Source organism: Benincasa hispida, chromosome 2, assembly GCF_009727055.1.
Source record: "Benincasa hispida cultivar B227 chromosome 2, ASM972705v1, whole genome shotgun sequence".
NCBI classification, from domain to species: domain Eukaryota; kingdom Viridiplantae; phylum Streptophyta; class Magnoliopsida; order Cucurbitales; family Cucurbitaceae; genus Benincasa; species Benincasa hispida.
The window spans coordinates 24,834,986-24,854,094 of record NC_052350.1 but is presented as its reverse complement, the minus strand read 5'-3'; the positions used below and the strand labels follow the sequence as shown (position 1 = coordinate 24,854,094).

Below are 19,109 nucleotides of genomic sequence, written 5' to 3'. Positions count from 1 at the left end.
TGTTTCCTCCTTCCTTTACCAAATTCACCAAAGCCCACCCTTTGGGTTTTCACTCCGAGAATACCCGAGGCTCTTTAGTGGTGGTGTCATCCCCATTGCAGTCGTGAGTTTGCGTTGTTCGTGCTGCTGCAATCAATGTTTCCGCTGGGCGTTGGTAGATCATGTGGAGGGTTTCCGCTGCATTGGAGTTTCGGAGGTGAAGATTGTCTTCAACTGGTATGGAACTCTGTCCCTTTGTTATTTTGTTGTTTGTAGCATGCCGTTAATTAGAGTTTATTTGCATAACTGTATGTGTTGAATGTATAATGTGTATTTCGATCACGGTGAGACCGGAGCGATCCGAACGCACTCATGGAACTCTACGATATGAGATCTTTCACATACCTTATAGATTCTCACTTTGAGAATACTAAGGTTACTGAGTGATGGTGTCCGAGAGGTTACTTGTTTGTGGAGAAGTTTGTTCGTGACTACTGGACAATTGGGTAGACGATATGGACAAGAGCAAATTATTACTGTCCAAGTACTTCACGGGAGCGAGAGACCTGTGAAAGAAGAGTTCTTCAAAGATAAGTCTCTCACTTCTTTTGTATTTAATTTCTAAAGCATGTCGTAATTTGTTCTGAGATGCGTAACTAGTTTGTATGCTTGTGAATGCTTGTAATTCTGTCACAATGGTTCTCTTTGATAAAAGTTCCTTCAGTATTTACATCTTCAACCAAGTCTTTTTCACTATTAATTTTTTTTTTCGTTTTCGAGGATTTTTATCTTTGGAACCCATTAGTCTACCATAGTTCTGACGTGTTCCAGACTCATTAGTGACAACTTGTTGTGTTGGGATATCAATTTTTTATGGAACATTTGCAGCTGGTATATGTGACTTAGTTACTTTCTTTGCATCTATAAATGCATCTGATAATTGATTTACTATATTTTTCAAATGAATTATTTTCTGAGCTTCAAGTTCATATTGATCTATACAGGGATCTAAATGAGATAATAATGATGCACATGTAATTTATTTTTTCAATTTCTTAATTCCTCCCCCTAATGTTGGAAAATTTGTCTCATTAAAATGACAATCAGCAAATCGTGCAGTAAACATCACATGTCAACGGTTCAAGATATTTAATAATTTATGGGGAATCATATCCAACATATATTCCTAACCTCCTTTGAGAACCCATCTTAGTGTATTGTGGTGGAGCAATTGGAGCATATACTACACACCCAAATATTCTCATATGAGAAATATTTGGCTCGTGACCATAAGCTAATTGTAATGGCGATTACTTATGATAAGCTACTGGCCTAATGCGTACAAATGACATTACATGCAAAATAGCATGTCCTCATATAGATGAAGAAAGCTTAGCTCTTATAAGTAATGGTCTTGCAATTAATTGAAAACATTTTATAAATGATTCTGCTAAACCATTTTGTGTATGAACATGAGTTATAGGATATTCAATACTTATCCCAATTGACATACAATAATTATCAAAAGTTTGGGATGTAAATTCGCCAGCATTATCAAGACAAATGGTCTTAATTGTATAATCAGGAAATTGTGCTTTTAACTTAATTATTTGAGCAGGTAATCTTGTAAATGCAAGATTTCGACTTGATAATAAGCACACATTTGACCATCTACTGGATGCATCTATTAATACCAAAAAATATATAAATGGTCCACTTGGTGGGTTAATAGGTCCACATATATCACCATGAATTCATTCTAAAAATGGAGGTGATTCAGTCCCCACTTTAGCTAGTATGGTCTAATTATTAATTTGTCTTGAGAGAATGCATCACATGATAATTCATTAGATTGAAGAATCTTCTGGTTCCTCAATGAGTGTTCATTTGAATTCTCAATAATTCTTCTCATTATTATAGATCTTGGATGACCCAATCGATCATGCCAAATTGTAAATATATCTGAATTCACGAACTTCAGGTCCATTGTTGCATATGTTTCAATTACTCATATATAAGTATAATACAATTCAGAAAATAAACAGGCAATTTTTTCAATATACATTTTTCATTTGAGACAGTAGAGATAATATATAGATATTTTACATTATTTTTACTATCAGTCTCAATATGATAACCATTACAACGTATATTTTTAAAACTTAGAAGATTTCTCTTTGATTGACTAGAAAACAATGCATTGTCAATTGTAAATTTTGTTCATCTAGATAAAATAATATTTGCTTTTCCAAAACCTTCAATCAAGTTTGCAGAACCTGATATTGTATTTACTTTTGCTTTCAACATTGTCAATTTGGAAAAGTATTTTTCATTTGTAAGTATTGTGTGTGTAGTTGCTCTGTCTTCCAGACATAGATCTTCTTTGCTCATTTTTTAAACATCCAACATATGAAAATGATCCATGTTTCTTCATTAAAAGAAAATAATTACAATAAGAAAAACAACACTTAAAATATACAAAAGTTATTAAAAAAACATGAAGATAGATAAAAGAAAACAACAACATTAAGTCTAGATATTTTCAAAATCAAAAGAAACACTTGATGCTCCGTCAACTGCGCCAATCTTCTCTTCGGGAGATTCAAAGAAGTCCGCCACATCCACGTTTTTCATATGAGATGGGTCAAGTATATCATTATTCTGGTATGAAAAATTTGCTTCCACATTTTTTCCTTTTTTCTTCAAGGAGGCTTGATAGAGGTCAACTAAGTGTTTTGATGTACGACAGGTACGTGACCAATGGCCAGTCATTCCGCTTGGAAGCATTTATTTTCAACACTTTTTGAACTCTTATCTTATGGAACTTTTCCTTTATGATCATCATTTTGTGTGGTTCTTTTGAAATTTGAATGATTAAAATGACTACCATGAAAATAATAATGATTTCTTCCTCTGCCACGGTCATGACCTCGACCTTAATCGCAACCACGATATTATTAAAATTCACAGGATTCACTCCAGGGAATAGTGTCTTTCTGGTTGGTTGAGATTCATGATTTTTCATCAATAACTCGTTATTTTGTTTGACCACGAGAAGACATGAAATTAATTCATAATACTGTTTAAAACCTTTCTCTCGATATTGCTACTGCAGGAGCACGTTCGAGACATGAAATGTAGAAAATGTCTTCTTTAACATATCAGCATTGATCATTTTTTCTCCGCATAATAACAATTTTAAACTGATTTTAAATAATGCAGAATTGTAATCACATGGACACCAAGCATGAATTATTACAAGCCATATAGACAACATGAAAAATAACACATGGCTTTTAGGACACTAAGCATTGGACATCTATTTTTATTATATATATAATACTATCCTCTTTTTAAATTATTTTTTTTCTTTTTACTTTTAACTTCTAGTTAAATCTATCTATTTACTCGTTTTTTTAATTTTTATTTAATGTAGTTAATATTTGAGTGAAAGGATCGACATACCCTTACCATTACCATTTAAATTTTTTTAAAAAAGAAAATCAATTGGGTTCTTAAATACTGATAGACTTCTATTAAGGTCTATGAGATTTTACCTCAAAGCTAAATATGATTAACAAAATGGAAGATAACCTATTAATCACAAGTTTAAATCATGCATCAACTGAAATTATGTGATAAAAGTCTATCTATGTCTATCACTAGTAGACACTAATACAAGCCTATCATTGATAGACTAGTATATTATCCATTATGTATCATCAACAAAATTAGAAGACTCTATCTCTAATTAATGTCAACATTGCATCACCATAGACAACAACGAAAATAAAAAGTGATATAAGATAAATGCAAATATAGGATACTATTAATTTTATAAATTTCAAAAGTAGTTGATCGTCAACCAGTACAAGCCAAATAGTTCTATAATCTACAAAATTGTAACAATCAATATTGAGATTGAGATTGAGATTGTAGTTGAGAAATTTTCAAGCTAAAGCCTGAAGCACTATCCATCCATGATCGTATTGTTGTCTTCTTTTGTGGGGAAACTTTCTTCTTCTCATTCTTTTCAGATTTCTTCTTCTCCTTTGGAGAGACTTTCTTCTTATTCTTATTGTCCATTTCCTTTTTGATTGGTTTTCACTATCTCTTTAGTCTCTCATTTTGAAGGTGTTTATCATCTACTACCTCCGGTCCAAACTTTTTACGTTTTCCTTGTCTTCAATAACCTGAATGTATGGTAAGTAAGAATGTTAATGATATAATAGGTTAGTATAAATAACACTATCTACTGATAGAGAGTGATAGTAATATATGGCTATCTATCACTAATAGACATCAATAGAATACTATCACACTCTATCAACCCACAACCTATGTTCTATTAACCTTCTATCATCTATCAACCTTCTATAAGCAACTATATATCAAGAACTATCTACAAGCATAATATCATACAACAAAACTATAAACAAAAAACGTATCTACAAGCAATGATTTATTAAAAAAAAAACACTATATCCTGATAAATAATGATAGTAGTTTATCAATGTTATATGAATCGCCTAGGGCTCCAAGTTATTATCAATATTTTCTTCATTAATTTAAGTCTATTTTATTGTTTTCAATTTTATCCTTTTTAAACATGTTAAATACGGTTAATTTTGTTGTTTTATTAAATCTATGATGCGGCACACATTAGGATTTTGGGAGGCTATTTAAAGTTTGACCATTATGTTGTACAAAAAGTTTTGGACGTTTTGAGTTTTAAGGTTTTCTCTGAATGAAAATTCCCTGGTAGATGACAAAGTCCCATCTCCATCTTTTGCTATTATTGAATCAAGGTGCATGCCAAGAACATTCAGGTAAGATTGATCAACTTGCTTGTGGAGTGTTCAAACCGTGAGTAGGGAAGTATTCTTCTTGTCTCATGGTCCTCGATCAAAAGGTAACCCAAATCAAATTCTTCCATTTGGATTATTGTCAATTTGATTGGGGGTTTAGAATTTGATATTGGAGGATCAACAATTGGGTTCCTAATTTTCAAATCTTAGGGATTTCATATCACAGTGTCTATCACTCAATGATAGACAGTGATAGAAGACTATCAATCTCTATCAACCTACTCTCTTTCAACCTTCTATCATCAACTATATATTAGCAAGAAAACATTATTTATCAGCAATGATAATTACCTATCATCAATAAAATTATGAACTCGTTTATCAACAACAAAATTGTAAAGAGGGAAATATTTCAAAACTAAAATTTTAGTGCTTCATAATTCTATCAACAACAAAACATGCTAAATTAATTAGTTTCTTAGCATAGGTAACCCTATCTAATGACACTATCACTCCCTATCAACCATCAATGAGCAACTATATATCAAGAAAACATTATCTACAAAAAATGATTTTGCAATGATTTAGAAAACATTTACAATATCTATCACTTATAAATACTGAACACTATTACTCTATATCAACATACTCTCCAAACTAAACTTTTAGTTCTTTATAATTCTATCAGCAACAAAATATGTTAAATTGTTTCTAGCATAGTTAACACTCTCTAATAATAGTGATAGAACATTATCACTATCTATCATTGATAGATAATGATAGTGGTCTATTACTGTTTATCAATATTCTATTACTCACTATCAATAAACAATTCCTATGAGCTATGAACAAAAAATCATGTAAGTTTTGTATAATACCTTTGTTTTCATTTTCTCTTTTTTAGGCTTTTATGATGATTTTCCTTTTTGGCTCGATGATTCCCCTTTTATGAAAGTTCTCTTTTTTTCTTACTTTCCATTTGTTCACAAACTTAGGTTAATTATCAGATAAGTAGCCACTGATTATAATTTATCAAAAGAGTAAAAAGATCAAAAAGGAAGAGAATCACCTTGAAGAGTTGATGTTGTTGACGGATGAAATCTCTAATAGACAGTAATCTATGAATCGTTAGTTGTCTACCAAAGAGGAATAAACAAGTAGAATCGAGTGGATCGGTGGCGCTTGAATGTTGAAATGAAAGGATGATTGATATTGAAAGAAGATTTAATCGGGAGAAGGAGGAGAGTCATTTCGCCCTCAGGGCAATTTTGGGTTGCTTCATTTCGTGTGATTTTGCTACTTTCGTAATTATTTTGTCCAATTATTTATATTTAATAATCCCCTATTTACAAATTATTTATTTATGTGACATTTACAACTAATTTTCCCACCCGTTAGGCGCTACCTTACAATTATCCTATTTTCTACATAATTTAGCCACGTAAAATACAAAATTCGACATTTGATGCAACTTTCCGAAATCCAGGCGATTATCTCTTCGGCCCAGCCCAAGTCCCCTTGGGCCCAAAATGGAAGAAAGAGATCCAACTCCAAGTCAAACTTCCTTAACCGCCGTTGACTACGGGACTCCTTAAGGCGAGTCGCCGGCCTAAAAACAAGTTAACGGTAACAGTACAGCAGTAACCAAATTCAAAAATTCACAATGCGGATAAAGTGAAAAACACCTGACATTTGAATTTCAAATTTGAATCTCATCAACTCGTAACGGCCAAATTCTTCTCTTCCCTTAATCCTTCCCCCTCACTTCTATACCTAGCTTTCGACTTCACTCTTCTCCCTCATTCCACAATTCCGCCATGGCTTCTCTCACTCCCGGAATCCTCTTGAAGCTCCTTCAGGCCATGAATTCCAACACCAGAGTCACCGGCGACCACCGTTCCGCTCTCCTTCAAGTCATAGGCATCGTTCCGGCCCTCGCTGGTTCCGAATTATGGCCCAATCGTGGATTCTATATCCAGCTATCCGATTCCCTCAATTCCACTTACGTCTCACTTTCCGATCGCGAAACCGATCTCATCCTCTCGAATCGATTGCATCTCGGCCAGTTCGTCTACGTCGACCGCTTCGAATTCGACACGCCGATCCCTCGCGTTTGCGGTATTCGTCCAATTCCAGGGCGGCAAGCTTCTGTGGGAAGCCCTGAGCTTCTAATTGCGAGGATGTCGGCTTCTAAGCGTGAGTTTGTGATTCAACCTGTGACAGAATCGGATCAATCGGCTGACCCGATTGCCGCATTGTCCTCGAATCAGAAATTGGAGGAACCTCAAATGAAGGAATCGAAGAGTAATTCGAAGACTGGAAATGGTAGAGGGAGGCAAGCCCTAGCTCCTCGAGATAATTTGCCGACTGAAAATAAGGGAAGTATTGAAGATACCAAAGTTTCCCATAAGCCTCAGAGGTTTTCTTCTCCTGCGGGAGGTAAAAGATCTATGTCAGTTGGAAAGAAGAACGTACCGGTGGTTGAGCGAGATCCTTCGCCGGCTGGAAAGGGGAAGAGGTCAGCTTCTCCAGTGCCGTCGAAAACTGTTGTTCCAAGTTTGGTAGCTGCTCGTGAAGAGAATCGGGTGAATTCGAAGGAACCCGCCATTATTGTCCCTTCAAGGTATCGACAGCCATCCCCAAATGGGAGGAGACAGGCTTCTCCTGGTGTACGGAGGGCTTCTCTTTCTCCAGCAAGAAGGCTATCAGGGGGTTTGAAGGTCTCCCCTCTTTTGGCAGTTGCAGATTCTGCAAGCAAGAAGAAAATGACTAACATCGCTGCTGGAATTTCTAAGGTTTCTGAGGCACTTGTTGGGTCTGCAAAATCGAATAGGAAGAGTTGGGATGATCAATCAACTGCCTCTTCTACCTCTGAGGATCAGAGAGATAGTGGTGTTTCAAAGAACAAGCCAGATCTACAAGCAATTCTTCGAACTCAGGTACAATTATAAGATACTGTTGATAACTAGAACTTAGCCAAATTGGATGTTTTTCCCTGTTCATTTTTTTACGTTATCTTGCTGTATTCTCTAGGCTGCCATTTCAAGACGATTGAGTGATGTAAATGATCATAAATCCAAGAGTGAGGAGGTGCAAAGAAAAGAAAAAAAGAAGTCATCCAGTCCATCTGAGTGCGAGGTTCCAGACGAGAGAAAATTTTCGGGTTTTGGTATAACTGTTCACGATAAGAAATGGACTGATGGCAGTGTTCTAGTTGATGCAGCTCCTGCAAATGTCGTTAAACTTGCGAAGGTTTGAAATGAGCGTGTGATTTAAAGAGTTGTTTTTGAAACTTGGAAAAGCTGTTTAATTTTAGTGATAAAACTTGGACTTAGGTTGTATTTGTACTTTTTGATGTTATCTATCAGGAGGCTATGCAAAGGAGAGATATTGCTTCTATAGCTGCAGCTGAAGCATTGGAAGAAGCAATTTCTACTGAATCGATCATAAGGAGCATAAGGTATTAGCCACCTTTCCACTTTTAATGTCTTAAATAATAATTGTTATAAACTGAATTGAATTGAATTGATATAAACTTCCATATCATTCCAGCATGTTTTCAGAGCTTTCCTCTACACACAAGACTGGAGACCTTCTGCATGTGGTGGACCAATTCTTCATAATCTATAACGATGTAGTGAAATCGACTGAGATTGCCGAATCAGTTTTAGGCAGTCGGAATGGCAGCAAACCTGGTGCTATTAGCTCGTTGGAGCAATCGAAACCTGCCTCTCTTTGGGTTGATGCCGCGTTAGCCACTAACCTTGAGATAGTCTCACTTCTCACCGGTCAAGACAGTGGCCCTGCAACTTCTTTGCACAAAAGCTTATCGAAAAGACAAACTATGGAGGGATCTTCACTTCCCAATTCAAATGTGGTTTCATGGACTAGAGGCCATGGAATGAAAGAGACTGTAGAGCTTGCTATGGAGTTGCAGTCTGAGATGAAGCTTTGGTTTCTCAAGTTTGTCGAGGATTCCCTTGATGCTGGTTCAAAGGTGTTTAGAGAAAGCTCCGGAGATGCCATTAAAACGTCGCCTCCAATACCGAATCGTAGCTCCATTGCATCTGTTTTATCCCAGTTAAAAAGAGTTAATGACTGGTTGGACCGTGTAGTTTCAAAGCGAGATGATCCTTTGAAAGAAAAGGTGGAAAGGTTAAAACGAAAGATCTATGGTTTTGTCATTCAGAATGTTGATTGTTAAGTTTAAACTTCGACAACAGTGCTCCCGTTGTCTTCTCTCAACTTGCTAATTCTTTGTTCACGCTTAAGAAAATGTCTGTTTCATTTATTCGTTGTGTAATGGCCATCTGCATTTTATCTAAATGGGATATGTTTTAAATTTTATTAACCTCCTGCACATATGTTTCATGTTTTTCAAAATAACTACGAACCATCGGACAAAACAAAGAATTAACAAAGATAATTGGTCGTGTATTTTTCACATCACGAACAATGTCAGTATAACCTGCTACCTACCAACAGAACTTTAAATTCCAGTCATCATATTTTAGCTCAAGCTTTCTTTGCATGCCTCAGTGAAAGTTCACTCTTCTTCTACAAATGCTTCGAAACGGCAACACTTGTTTCTTCAGCATTCTCTCATGGCGCCATCGTGGGTTCAAGAGCTCCGTATTCCTCCCATGGACATCCCTGTCACCATTGACCGAATGGTTCCAATCATGCCAGCGGGTCCTATTCCCACTGCCGACGGCGACTCCCTTTACCTCTCTAACCTCGACAATGTGGTCGGAGCCCGCGTTTTCACACCAACGGTCTACTTTTATCAGATGGACAGCTTCAACTCCGGTGAGAAGCCTGTAATGAAAGTGCTTCGAGAAGCACTTTCTCTTGTTTTAATTCCTTATTACCCTTTTTCAGGCAGGCTCAGAGACACCAAAAATGGGAAGATGGAAGTGTTCTTCGGATCAGAACAAGGAGCTTTAATGGTAGAAGCTCATTCTGAGATAACATTGAACAGTTTAGGAAACATAACGGTTCCAAACCCATCATGGGAGCCATTGATCTTTAAGTTCCCTAATGAAGAGCCATATAAAGTACTTGAAATGCCATTGCTTATAGCACAAGTGACCCTTTTTAAATGTGGGGGTTTCAGCTTAGGCTTGAGGCTCTGCCATTGCATCTGCGATGGCCTTGGCGCTATGCAATTCCTCAGCGCCTGGGCTGCCACAGCGAAATCTGGCAAGCTGATAACAAACCCACATCCATGTTGGGATCGAGAGTTTTTCAAGCCTCGTGAACCACCAATTGTGAAATACCCCCACGTTGAGTTCATGAAAATCGACGATGTCTCGACCTTGACGACGACTCTCTGGCAATCAAAACCCGTTCAGAGATGTTACCGAATCAGCCGCGAGTTCCAACTCTGGTTAAAATCTAATGCCCAACCAGATGACATGTCGGCCTGCTCGACCTTCGACGCCATGGCTGCCCATGTTTGGAGGTCATGGGTAAAAGCCCTAAATGTAAAACCAGTGGATTACACACTCCGTCTTACGTTTTCCGTCAATGCTCGGCAGAAACTCAAAAACCCCCCATTGAAAAACGGGTTCTACGGCAATGTACTCTGTCTCGCCTGCGTCACGAGCACCGTATCGGAGCTCGTTAATGACGGTCTTTCGAAGACGACCCGATTGGTCCGTGAGGCGAGGAATGGAGTGTCGGAGGAGTATGTGAAATCGACGGTGGATTACATTGAGGTGGATAGGCCGAGGAGATTGGAATTTGGGGGGAAATTGACGATAACGCAGTGGACTAGGTTTTCGATTTATGAATCCGCGGATTTTGGGTGGGGAAGACCGGTGTATGCAGGTCCGATTGATCTATCTCCGACGCCGCAGGTTTGTGTATTCTTGCCGGAAGGGACGACGGAATCGAACGGCTCAATGCTTGTCTGCATTTGCTTGCCGGAAAATGCTACCCAGAAATTCACGGAGTTCTTGTGTACGACGAAGGATTGAGATTGCTTCTTTACACGTTTTCTCAGGAAATCACACGTGAAAAGCACGTGCCTTTCTCTTTCTCTTTTTCTATACGTGTGTTATTATTATTAATTAATCTTCTCTGCTATTCCCGTGATTATTTTGGACTCTGGTTTTTATTAAAATTTGTTAAATTGCATAGTATAAAGTGTGAAAGTTTTTATGTCCTTTTTATTAAAAAAAAATATCAAAATTTTATTTTATTTATGTTTTTTTATAGAAGAGAAAACTCCATTTAAGACCAACGATTTATCAAAACGAGCATAGTTCAACTGGTTTATAGATGCATTAGCGATCGAAAAGTTTGTAATTCGAATCCCCTACCTTATTATACTAAAAAAACGTTGCCCTCAAAAACACCAAGAAGTACTGAGGTAGAGTTCTCATAATTCCAAAGAAAAAAAAAGGTTTAGTTTTAAATTTATGCATAATTGAAACTCTTCTCAAGATCAAGAAAAAAGATGGATGTTATTACAAGTTTAGTCTCAAAACTTTTATACTCGTTTTTTTTTTTTTTTTTTTTTTTTTTTTTTTTTTTTTGTCCATAAACCTTCAAAAGTATCTAAGAATCACAGGTTCTTGAACTTTAAAATTTGTGTCCAATAATTTTATAAAATTTAAATTTTCTGTCTAATAAGTCCTTAAATTTTCAATTTTATATTTAATGGGTTTATGATATATTTAATTGTTTAAAACAAAAAATAAATTGATGATTAATATGTTAGATATAGTATTGAATCTTATGTTTAATGAAAACCTAAACTTTTAATTTATATTGAGTAGACAAGTGATTTTTTAAAAGAAAATGTCAATACAAAATTAAGAAATGTAGGTTTCATTTGCTAACCAAGTGATTTTTTCATTTTTTTTAAAAAAGAAGATGCTAAACTATTACAAAAATTTGAGTCAACCGGTTTGAACAGGTGAACCGGGTCTTGAACCGTCCGCCTTGAAGCCTCGTCACTTGATCGTGTAGCAAATTCTCTGATCGTCGAGCAACGAGCGTCGAGTATAAATGATCGTGTAGCAACGATCGCGTAGCTTAAGAATGCGATGAGCATGAAAGACCATGTGATCGTGCAGTGCACTTTGAGTAATGCATGTCATGCGATCGTGTAGTTAACAACTATGCGATGAACATGATAATCTACACGATTGAGTAGCAAGCATCGAGTATCATATACTATTCGATTGTGTAGATAATGACTACGCGGTGAGCATGATAGCCTACACGATCGTTTAGTGTGCATGCCTTGCGTCGAGTATCAAATACCGCGCGATCATTTACCCTCGAGCGTCTATGTGATCATGCAGCAACACAACATGATCGAGTAAACACTTTACACGATCACGTAGCATTAGCTATACAATCGTTTAGCAAATTCTAATGATCGCGCAAAACAATTCTACAAGAACACATAGCCAAATCTAAACGATCGTCTAGCTTAAGCTACACGATGCAACCACTGTTTCGTTTTCTCCATCGAAGCAAACTGCAACTCTTGCATCTGAAGCTTCTTCACGAATGACTCAAAAACTTAAATGAATAGCAGCAAACAGCAAGAGTAAACTCGAGCCAGAAGGGACACTACCACTTGATTACCTTGGTACTCTCGGTGTGAGAATCCATGAGTGATGGGCTCTGGCTAATTTTAGTTAAAGAGAAGTTTGGAGTTAGAGGAGGAAGATGATCGAGAAGGGAACAAAGTCGTCGTATAGACGATCAAGTCTATCGCATAGACTATATTACTCGATCATTTTATCTCTCAAGGAATCGTGTAGAAGACTTTCTTTTACTCGATCGTGAATGCTTATCTTTTTGAAATAATTAAAAATCACATTTTCATTTATCCCACATTTTCCATAAAACAAAATAACTCCCCACTAAGGGTGGTTATGGAGAAAAAAAATTAATTATCAAATAATTAATAATTATAAATAAATATGATAACTAACTTATCAACTATATTTATAACCTATAATTTTAATATTGCATCATATACAATATATAAACCATATTCTTTTTCTCTATTTTATGGCATTTAATATAAATCATATTTATATTAAATTTAACAACTATGAATCTAATTCATAGAAAATATATTTGAATCATATTCAAATATTAGTTTCTCCAATCAAACAATAATGTATCAAATAAATTATGTAACATCCCGATTTTTTTTTTAGGAAAATTTTTAATTAATTATCTCAAATTGCTGAGTTTTAGTTTCCTAATCTTTGAATTTGGAAACAAATTGTTATAGTTGAAGAAGTTTTATTGGTTAATGTGGATTCTATGAGTATGAGTTAAATTATTTGGAAGGGATGATTGAATTATTTGTCTAAGAAATTTTGAGTTTTTTGTAAATTTAAAGGGAAAAGAAGTAAATTGTGGTTTTTAAGATTTTACCCTCTTAATTTTGGAACTTGTATCCAAAATTTAAGTAAAGAATTAGGAAAAGATAATTGGTTTTTTGGAACTAATTAAATCAGTACTTAAAAATATTTGTAAATTTGGATTCAAGTTAATTTGGAAAAGTTAAAAATTTAATTTTGGGATTTAGAACTTTTGGAAAAGAATGATTTAAAGTTGATGATTTATTTTTAGGTTTATTTAATTAATTAGAGAAGAAGTAAAAGATTGAGTTTGATATGACATATTTATTAAGGAAAGAAAAAAAAAAGATATATATTATATATATATATATTATATATAGGGTTTTGGAATTTAAGAAAAGAAAATGAAAGAATATATATGGGTTTTGAAATTTAAGAAAAAGGAAAGAAAATAATATTATATATATTATTATAAATATATATATATATATATATATATTATTATCTATGTATTTGTGTGGTTGGAGAATAAAAGAAAAGAAATATGGAATTTTCAAACCCCCACTTTTTCACTTTTTCTCTGGTTTAGATGAACTTCAGTTGTTGCACCGCAGACGTCCACATCCTTTCCTCTGTCAAGTTGCAACCGCGTCGCTTCAACCTCCATATCGCCAAATCTGATCGTCATTGGTCCTCCTCTCTTCCAGTCGTTGTCCTCTATCGAATGTCGTCGTGAGGTTCGTAGTTTTGGGATAAGATCTAAATGATTTTCTTGGTTTTCTTGATTTTGTTAAGGATCTTGAATACCCAATAAATAACATGTTTAAGTATCTTTTCAATCGTGATTTTGGAGGTTGAAGTTAAAAGTTTGAAGGAGTTTAAAAGGTTGTTAGCGTGCTGTCAAGCAGAATTTTGGTAAGAATTGGGGCTTTGTGACTTGTTCAGTTCGAATGTAATTTATACAAATTAAGTTATTAAGTTTTATTGCTAATTTTGGTGTGATTAAATGCTTAGATGTGAACCTAAAGGTTAAATTTTATTTTGGTTTATGTACTAGGATTTAATTTAAAGATTGTGGAGATTAGAAGGGGTTAGTTGCTCAAATATTTGGGTCGATTAAGGATTCAAGAATTTCACAAAGATTCAATTGCTTTTTAGTTCAACCTAATATCAAAGTAAGTAATCTAACTACTGGAACTACCTACGGGACAGACACTAGATATATGCCAGTATGATAGATGAATATTATGACAGAACGATAACATGATAGATGGATAGTATAGTATAACCGATATATGTTCTTGTATGAGACTCTGAAAGATTTATTTGTACACGTAGAGACTTGCATGCTAGTAAGAGGTGATACTTGATTCACTGAGGGTGTATTTGATATGAGGATATATAGGCATATATGCATGTTGTATAGCCATGATGTTGAGGTGCATATGTATGTTATAAAACTATGTTGTAATAATTGTGATGTTGAGACTATGATAGTGTCTTTAATGATTAGTTAGATGTCCACTAGGTATTGTGTTTCCTTCGAGATTCACAAGATATTGTGTTTCCTTTGGGATTCACCAGATTGTGTTTCCTTCGAGATTCACTAGATTGTGTTTCCTTCAGGATTCACCAGATTGTGTTTCTTTCGAGATTCACCAGATATTGTGTTTCCTTCGGGATTCACCAGAGGTAATGGGCATACTTAACTACAGTAGGATAGAAACCAATTTTGCATGTTTGTATGTGTCCCATGAGGACTAGAGCAATTTTTATGTTCCACTAGAGGTAGGCATCTAGAGGACATAGATGCCTAGCCCGACCCCAATAGTGGGTTACTTACTGAGTATTTTATACTCACCCTTTCTCATGTTTATATTTCAGGTAAGGGAAAGGACGCACTAGCAAATACAAGAGGAAAACTTGAACGAGCCACTGGGGACCAGTTTTATGCTTCTGCTCATGATATTTAGATTTCTTTCCATGTTTTTTAACTTTCAATTTGATGTTTGAAACTTTCTATTAAAAATTTTTTTCAGAACTATTTATTATCATTTATGATTTATGGGTACCCTAACGTCTATTTTTAATATCTAAATTTAATGAAGGTCTTTTAAGTTCAACTTATTTATTTAGCATTTATTTCACTATAAAAGGGTGTCGTTTTAAGTTCCATACATGCATATGTTTAGTAACGGCCTAACTTGAGTCCTAGGGGGTCGGGTCATTACACATTATATTAATTATATCATATATAATTGAATTAATTTAATTATATCATATATAATTAAATTCCCTCTTATTAATTTGAAATTTTCAAATTAACCCAAAAACTGATTCTCAACTTAAATCCATTGAGCTACCAAGGGGACCTTATGGACTGTAGCTTGAAGCTATAACAGTACATGAATAACTGATTAAACTCCTTAATCACATTATCCATCATCCTTAACTACCAAACACTCCATTAAAGACCAACAGCTGCACTCTTCGTACTACAAATATATTCCTATGTCCATTGGATATAACCAATCAACAGTACGATGACCTTTCACAAATTACTCGTAAGTACAGTTGGGCCAAATTACCATCTTGCCCCTATAGTTACATCTAACTCCTTAAGTACCACTGATCCCTCTAATGAACAATAGATCATAGCCCCACTATGACTAACCCCTCTCGGGTCAAGAGAGGGTGTGGCGCCACATTGTTCAAAGCCCGGAATCAAGGCGCCACATTGTTCAAAGCCCGGAATCAACCCTTAAGGGAGCAATTTATCTACTTACCCTTGCTTCGATGAAGGAATAAATTCCATCTTATATAGCTGAGTTCCCAGCTCCCCAATCAGACGAATCTCCAAAATGGTAGGCTTATTGAGTCGACGATCTGGCCACTCTCACCCATGCAAATCAAAGGACCGCCCTCATAGGTAAGAGTTCACAACTCACTCAGGATTAAGGTTATGTTACCTATGGTCATCCTAGTGAAATGAAAGTCTCAATTATTAACGGCGTTATATAATGAGACTAAACATTTCATGGTTCGGTCCTATACATACTCCTTTAATTATAATATCCCCGCTCACATATTCAATACATGAATGATCAGGATCAGATCATTTGTAGCACTTTACAATATTTGTAACACTTACAAAGTGGGCCATACTCGTAGTGTCACCAGGATAAGGTACCCAGCCTTATCCATATACTATAGATCATTAAAGTTATCACTTAAACACGATCCACCTGTATGTCTCCACATACATGTTTAAGTTACAACGATAACCTTGGATATTAGTTTATTGGTTTGTGGTTAATGTAACTAAAATATCATATATTTTATAGACAATGTGAATAAAATATCAAATATTATAAATCACTGAAAAGTTTGTTCATACAAAGTTTACAAACTACAAGACCCTCCGAGATTTAGGCCATCAACTCCAACACTTATGTCACCTATTGTCCAACTAGTACTTGTAACTTGTTTCCTCGCGCCTATTTAACCTGATAGGTAGTTTATAAATATAATACCTTAACCACATATTCTCAGATATAGCCTTGTAGACACTCACTCTATGATAGTATATGATACAAGCTCAACTTATGTAGATTTACTTCAAACAGAAATTACACTTAAGTACGTCCACATATACAGAATTAGGGATTCTACCCTTCCCATTATATCTACATGAGTTTTTAAGTCTAAACAAAATATGATAACCACCTAAGCAACTTCTAGTCTATCAGGGTCTACAAACTTGTGGCAGACAGGCAATCGTAAGCTAGGCTCCGGGAGATCGACCACTACCTGGAAAGTAAAACATTTAAAAAGGGTGAGCTTTAAATTGTCCAGTGAATGACTAACTATTAAAACTTGTTTACATGAATAAGAATATATTGAATAAAACAAAAATGTTAAATACATGAATGTACTTTCTTATTTCAGGATTGGGAAAACTGACTCAGCTTAAATATGGATACTAGCACGTTTAACATTTCATTTACAGAAAACCCTAAATATATTACATAATACCATCATACTTTATTTGTACTCTTTTGCCTTAGTTGAGGAAGAACCCCTTTTGTTCATTCGCTCAACGTCGATGACCTTAGCTGATGCAGAAAAGTCTCAATACAATCAGCATCAATAATAATAACCTTAGTTGTTACAAAGCGAACTTGATACAAACAACATCGATAATAATCAAACGTGCACGTAGATATGCCTCAAAGGCTAATATATATGTAACATAGTATATGCCTTGGATACCTTCATTTCCTTTAGTATTAGGGGACCCAGACACCTTCCTCTCCTTAAGTATCGGGTTTCACCATTGGAGTACTAAAATCAAGCTCATACTAAACATATAAGACATTTAAATATTTAAGCATTCCTTAGAAAAATTAACATTGAATGACATGAGAAAATGTATATCGCTTTAGAAATGCTTAATTAAGTAAAACATGCTTTAGACATCGTATAGCTACATAATTTCTAGGTTCTCTTTTTAAGTCTACCTCTTGTTTATCTTAGGCTTTGAAAACATTGAAGCACATAGCTCTCATTAGAAGAAAACACATGCTTTGTTAATTATAAGAAAACTTTGCCTTAAAGGTGGACGATGTGTCCACATTCATTTACTTTGTGTAAAACTCGTGTTGAAACAAAAAATGGAAAGCATGCTTAAAACTCATGCGTTCAACATAAACATTTAGAAATATTTGAGTAAAACACACATAAAGCATATGTGTTGGAAACATAACAAGGTAACATCGCAAAAGTTGTCACTCACTGTTTTTGCTAGCTTTAAGGGGTTGTAGGCCCTTCCTATCTTAGTTTGAACTGTCATATAAATAAATAACTCTTGGTTAACGATATTGGCTCCCTTTTGAGCTTACTTACTTCATCTAACTTAGTACTTTAGGCCTCTTTTTGAGTCCACCCTAATATTTAATAAACTTAATACTTCCTTAAAGACTTCACTTAACTTACCAACGCTTAGTTCTCAAGACTTGGTGGAATGTCAATCTTTCGTGGGCTAAGCACACTATGCGTGCAGATGGCACACGACACACACACTTAAGGTAGGCACCCACTTACTTAACTTAGGCATTAGCGTTGGGGTAGGCGATGGGCCTTGTTCTCACGTAATGATCGTCGCACACCCTTAGGCGTTGGACACTTCCTTTACCACTCAGCCTCGTACAACTCGCCTATGTAGAGGTGTACACATACCTCAGGCACTAGCTCAATGCCCACCTTCAGGCTACCCGGTCAGCTGCTTGCTTCTTCAACCATTGTAGCTGCCTGCTTGTTTACCAACATCAAATTCCAGTTTTAATTTCCAGTACTTATAACTCAATTCTTCAAAACATAAAATTTCCTTCTATGAACTTCTTACATAACCTCTTAAATTCCTTACCTGGGATTTTGGGCTTCAAATTCCTCTTAGAGAGCTCAAAATTCACTGATTTTCATAGCTTGCTAGGGTTGGTCTAGAAATCAAGATACTCTTCACTTCCCTCAGGATTTCAGCATCAATCCATGAAAATTTCCTCACAATAGCCTCATATTGCCTTCCTCATTGGTTGAGCTTTACTTTGGCTGTAAATCTTCTTCTTTGGCATAAAGGAAATGGAAAAACAGAATTCATCTTCTCAACCTTTATTTATGTTTACCCTTACATGGTTAGACTACTTAATTAAGTGGCACCTAGGCCACTGGCCTTTGTTTAATGCTCCTAATACTGCCACTTAGCCTACTAATCAGGCTTAATAAATTATTTCTCAACTCTTCAATGCATGAGGAGGTTTAACCTTTGCAAGCACAAATCCTTCGACCAGTGACTCATCGCACCGCACGCCAATATTCACTCTTCAGCACCTAGGTTGTCCTTAGCATGTCTAGCAGCCTCCCCCAACGCCTTACCTTAGGCGTTTGACAGCACACTTGATTGCCTACACCAGTGCCAAATAACCTC

The 19,109-nt window shown here is 35.5% G+C and overlaps 2 protein-coding genes and 1 long non-coding RNA gene across 3 annotated transcripts; 2 read left to right on the top strand and 1 right to left on the bottom strand.

Moving 5' to 3' along the window:
- Positions 1–3,798: 3,798 nt before the first annotated feature.
- On the bottom strand, positions 3,799–6,092 carry LOC120071843. Its single transcript, XR_005480352.1, has 2 exons — positions 5,857–6,092; positions 3,799–4,172 (listed from the first exon to the last, which is right to left on the bottom strand). It is a non-coding gene; the product is annotated as an uncharacterized LOC120071843 (long non-coding RNA).
- Positions 6,093–6,206: 114 nt separating this feature from the next.
- On the top strand, positions 6,207–9,032 carry LOC120071841. The gene is made up of 4 exons (XM_039024235.1): positions 6,207–7,726; positions 7,821–8,039; positions 8,156–8,247; positions 8,340–9,032. Exons 1-4 carry the CDS (start codon positions 6,605–6,607, stop codon positions 8,989–8,991), a joined length of 2,085 nt encoding a protein of 694 aa, XP_038880163.1. The 5' UTR covers positions 6,207–6,604; the 3' UTR covers positions 8,992–9,032.
- Positions 9,033–9,124: 92 nt separating this feature from the next.
- Positions 9,125–10,873, top strand: LOC120071842 (omega-hydroxypalmitate O-feruloyl transferase). Its single transcript, XM_039024236.1, has one exon. It carries the CDS (start codon positions 9,392–9,394, stop codon positions 10,766–10,768), a length of 1,377 nt encoding a protein of 458 aa, XP_038880164.1. The 5' UTR covers positions 9,125–9,391; the 3' UTR covers positions 10,769–10,873.
- Positions 10,874–19,109: the final 8,236 nt, after the last annotated feature.